This window comes from Arachis stenosperma, chromosome 9, assembly GCF_014773155.1.
Source record: "Arachis stenosperma cultivar V10309 chromosome 9, arast.V10309.gnm1.PFL2, whole genome shotgun sequence".
NCBI classification, from domain to species: domain Eukaryota; kingdom Viridiplantae; phylum Streptophyta; class Magnoliopsida; order Fabales; family Fabaceae; genus Arachis; species Arachis stenosperma.
Window position 1 is genome coordinate 120,515,981 of NC_080385.1, and position 4,267 is coordinate 120,520,247.

General features: G+C 36.0%; 1 protein-coding gene across 1 annotated transcript; it reads left to right on the forward strand.

The window, feature by feature from the left end:
- The first annotated feature begins 2,079 nt into the window (after positions 1–2,079).
- Positions 2,080–4,066, forward strand: LOC130949875 (uncharacterized). The gene is made up of 6 exons (XM_057878484.1): positions 2,080–2,083; positions 2,167–2,193; positions 2,478–2,743; positions 2,821–3,163; positions 3,241–3,650; positions 3,707–4,066. The coding sequence occupies exons 1-6, from the start codon at positions 2,080–2,082 to the stop codon at positions 4,064–4,066; spliced, it is 1,410 nt and encodes a 469-aa protein (XP_057734467.1).
- Positions 4,067–4,267: the final 201 nt, after the last annotated feature.

The following is a 4,267-nucleotide window of genomic DNA, read 5'->3' on the forward strand; positions in this document are numbered from 1 at the left end:
AAAAATCAATAAATTTATAAAATAATAAAAATATTTAATTACAAAAAAATTAGTCAAAATTAATAAAAATTTATTTTATTTAATATTTATTAATTATTATAATAACTAATAAATATAAAATAAAACAAATTCTAACCCCCTTTTTTTGTTTCTTTAGTATTAACAAATTGTATTCTATACAAGTTTGACATTGAATGTTTCACTATATAGAAAATTATTAGTAATTTCTATGACTATAATCTATCATCATTATTCTATTGAATAATAATAATAAAGACAAGTAATAACTCATGTTTCCCCCGGATGCATGCGAGCATTTGGGACTCGTTATCCATTGGGTTGGTTTTTGGGGTGGGGTTGCAACGTCTGCTATATAAATTAAAAATGAATCATTACTACGGAAAAAATGTTTATGACGACGGCCTTAATTATTTATGGAGTGAAGAAAAATTATGCTTGAAAAAATTTGGCCAGTAGTTGTTCTTTGGACTGAAGTATAAGTTAAGTATTTATGTTTGCAAATTGCAACTCTCATTTTTCTTTGGAAAAACTGATGGCGTTTGACTCATATAAACTCCACGTGGGCTACAATTGCAGCCAAAGATATATTTTGACCAGACTCTGTTTGGACTTTCTTTGGAGTATTCAAATTCAAATAATAGACGGGTGAAATTGCAATTGACCGAGGGTTGCCTAGAAAACCAAACATAAACATTTGTAGTGAAGGCTTTCGAGTTTTGAGTATTTGACTACAAAAGATTGCTCCTTGTCATTGGAGCATTTATGTTGTTATCACATTCTTGTGTGTCTGGGCCACCCCCATGTGCGAATTATTCTTTGTTTAATATCAGAATTTGTATTACTGTTTATATTTATTGTTTTATTTTTTGATCTTAGATTCTTTTTACTGAAGAGTTAATTTTTATTCATAGAAATCCTTAAACAATACTTATAAATAATAACAAAATTTTTAATTCTATATATAAAAAAAAGACAAATATTTTTTATATTATATTATAAACTGATAAGAGATATAATATTTACTTACAATAAATAATCTTAATAAACAAAAACAAAGATAATATTAAATTTTTTTTTTGTTTTTGAATTTACATAGAAATACTATAATACAACAAAATACTTTTTTTTGTATATAGAAACAATAATGGTGTAGTGCAATGAAATAGATGGATGAACAAAATTTTTTTTGCTATAGTGTTAGTATAAATCGTAACTTGCGTTCTACTATTTTCAATAGTTTTTTTTTTCCATCAGAATAATAAAATGCAGCCTCCGTTTTATTGTTTTTAGGTATTTAATTTTTTTTTTTTTTTTGTGGTCTGTCCAAATGCATCTTGCGTTTTATGGTTGGATAATATTTTAAATTTTTTGAAACAACAAAGCACAACCTGCATTTTTTGGGGTGTCAGATTTTTTTTTTTTGAAATAAGCAAAACACAGGTTGCATTTTTCAAGTGTCAGAAATTTTTTTTGGAGGAAAAAATATTTTAATCAAGAATGTTGCCTATAAATACGATTCGGAGTTCATTTGGAGTCCCTCACTTCACTTCTACTCCTATTCTTCTCTCTTCCGTATATGTCATAGTTTTGAATTTTTTTTCATAGTTACTTGTGTCAAAAAAAGTCGGATTAGGTGGGGTTGAAGTTATGGAAGGTGTTGCAAATTTGCGAGTGTATTATAACGGTGAGATTATACTAAACACACACGAAGGAGTGACTTTTATTTGTGAATGTCCGTTGTCATTTGCTATTCCATGCACCATGAATTTTGTAGAGTTAGAAAATGGTCTTTGTGATAACATACAAAGTCACATTTCGAAAAGGGTGAGCGATATTTTATACAAGAATCCTGTACAAGTATTTGGTAGGCTGATACAGTTTCAAATAATGTCCATCACTAATGATGTAAGTATACAGCAGATGTTCTGTATTTATCAACAAACCTGATTTCACGTGCCGATGATAGAGCTGTAATCCAGCATCTCTTTGGTGTCCGTCTTTTATGCGGACTCTGGATCTCAAAGCCATGCATGCCCCGAAATTTTGGAGTATGCGAATATGGGTATGTTATGATTATTAATTCTTGTTATCACTAGTGTGCATTTTATTTGCCTTGTCTGACTGATGATGGTTCGCATGTCATAGGTGAAGGCAACGTTGCGGTGGAAGATGGTGAGTTTAATGTCGGAATGGAATTTGGTTCTTGAGAGTCGGTGATATCTACAATAAAACCTACACTATCTCTAGAGGAGTTGATTACACTGTGTATGAGTCTAAGTCGCAGACATTCTATGCGAAATGCAAGGGTTATGGTGCCGGGTGCGATTGGCTTATCCGAACTAGCTTGATTTGAAAGAAAGCTTGTTGGGAGATCAGGAGATACAATGGCAAACACACATGCACTATAGGGACGATCTCACAAGATTATGCCAAGTTGGACTCAGACACAATTGCAGATGCTATTAGGCTGTTGGTCGAAGGAGACCCATCGATAAAGGTGAAGTCTGTTATTGCAGAAGTTCAATCCAAGTTCAACTACACTGTAACTTACCACAAGGCTTGGTTGGGAAAGCAGAAATCTGTAGCAAAAATTTTCGGTGATTGGGAAGTTTCTTACCAAATTCTGCCAGTATGGTTGAAAACAATGATTGCGAAGATGCTAAGGTCTCGCATTCAAATCAAAATGCTTCCCGTTTACCGTGAGAGTGAGGAGGTTCAAGGTGTAAGAGTTCTCCATCGCGTTTTTGGAGCTTCTATCCTTGTATTGTAGCATTTAGACACTGCAAGCCATTGGTGCAGGTTGATGGCACACACCTGTACAAAAAATATAAATGTGCACTTCTAGTGGCGGTTGCACAAGATGAAAATCAAAACATTGTGCCTATTGCGTTTGCGATAGTCGAGGATGAGACGGCAGATGCGTGGGAGTTTTTTCTAAACAATTTGCGGAAATATGTTGTTACCCTTGATGGCGTCGGCATCATTTCTAACCGCCATAACTCCATCGACGCAGCAATAGCTCGCAGTAACAGTGCATGGTCATCACCAAGAGCGTGGCACATGTTCTGCATCAGGCACATCGGGTCCAATTTCTTAAGGAGGTTCAAGGCTCCGTATTTGCATAAGCTCGTGGTTAACATATGTAACTGCATTCATGGTTCTTAGCATTTTCATAGTAAGTTTTAAACATCTGCTTATGATTACATGGTTTGTTCATAGGCTATTCTAGGAGGGAACAGAAGTACAACAAAAACTACCAAAGGCTTAAAGAGCGGGGTGAGGCATATACTCAATGGTGCGATGAGATTGGTGTTCAAAAATGGGTGTTGGCATTTGACGGAGGTCATCGTTGGGGACATATGACGACAAACTTGGTAGAGTGCATTAATTCTGTCCTAAAGGGTGCAGGCAACCTCCCTGTGACTGCCAATGTTAGGTCTACCTTCTATCGGCTAAATGAATTGTTCACTCGGAAGAGTGTCGAGGCTCATGAGCATATACGCAATGAATTCACGTATTCAGAATTTGCCACGAAAAGAGTTGAAGAAAGTTTTCGACGTGCAGGAAACATTGTGGTCAATTTGTTCGGCAGGCGCAACGAGATATTTGAGATTGCGAACTGCAAGATGGTTCCATTTACACTGTTAACCTTGCGCAATGACACTGTGATTATGGCCATTTCCAGGTCGAGCGACTCCCATGCCGCCACGTCCTCGCATGTTGCGCTAACCAGCATCTTGATTGGCAAGTATATGTGCATGACGTGTACAAGATGTCTGAAATTTGCAAGGTCTACAGAAGTGAGTTTGTCCCGATGGGTGACCCATCTACGTGGGCTTCGTATGAAGGAGCGAAGGTGATCGCGAATTGGACGTTGAGGAGTGCGACCAAAAGAAGACCCAAATCAACTCGCTGCTTGAATGAGATGGAATCGCGGATATGCGTGGTTCTCGCGAGTGTACTATATGTGGACAGGAGGGACATAGCCGAAATCGATGTCCCCAGCGCGCAGGTCCAATCTCCGCTGAGGGTCAATCTTGATTAAGCCTTTTGTATGTTAACGCATTTTAAACTAGTTAGTAACTTTTTATGTAACTTTTTATGTACCTTTATTACCTAGTTCAAACTAGTGTGTAAGCTTTTTATGTCTATGAGCAACTTATTTATGTATGCATTAAACATTGAATAATAACTACGAAGTTAGATAAAAAAGTCAAACAACCTAATAGCTACGATACAAATCTAA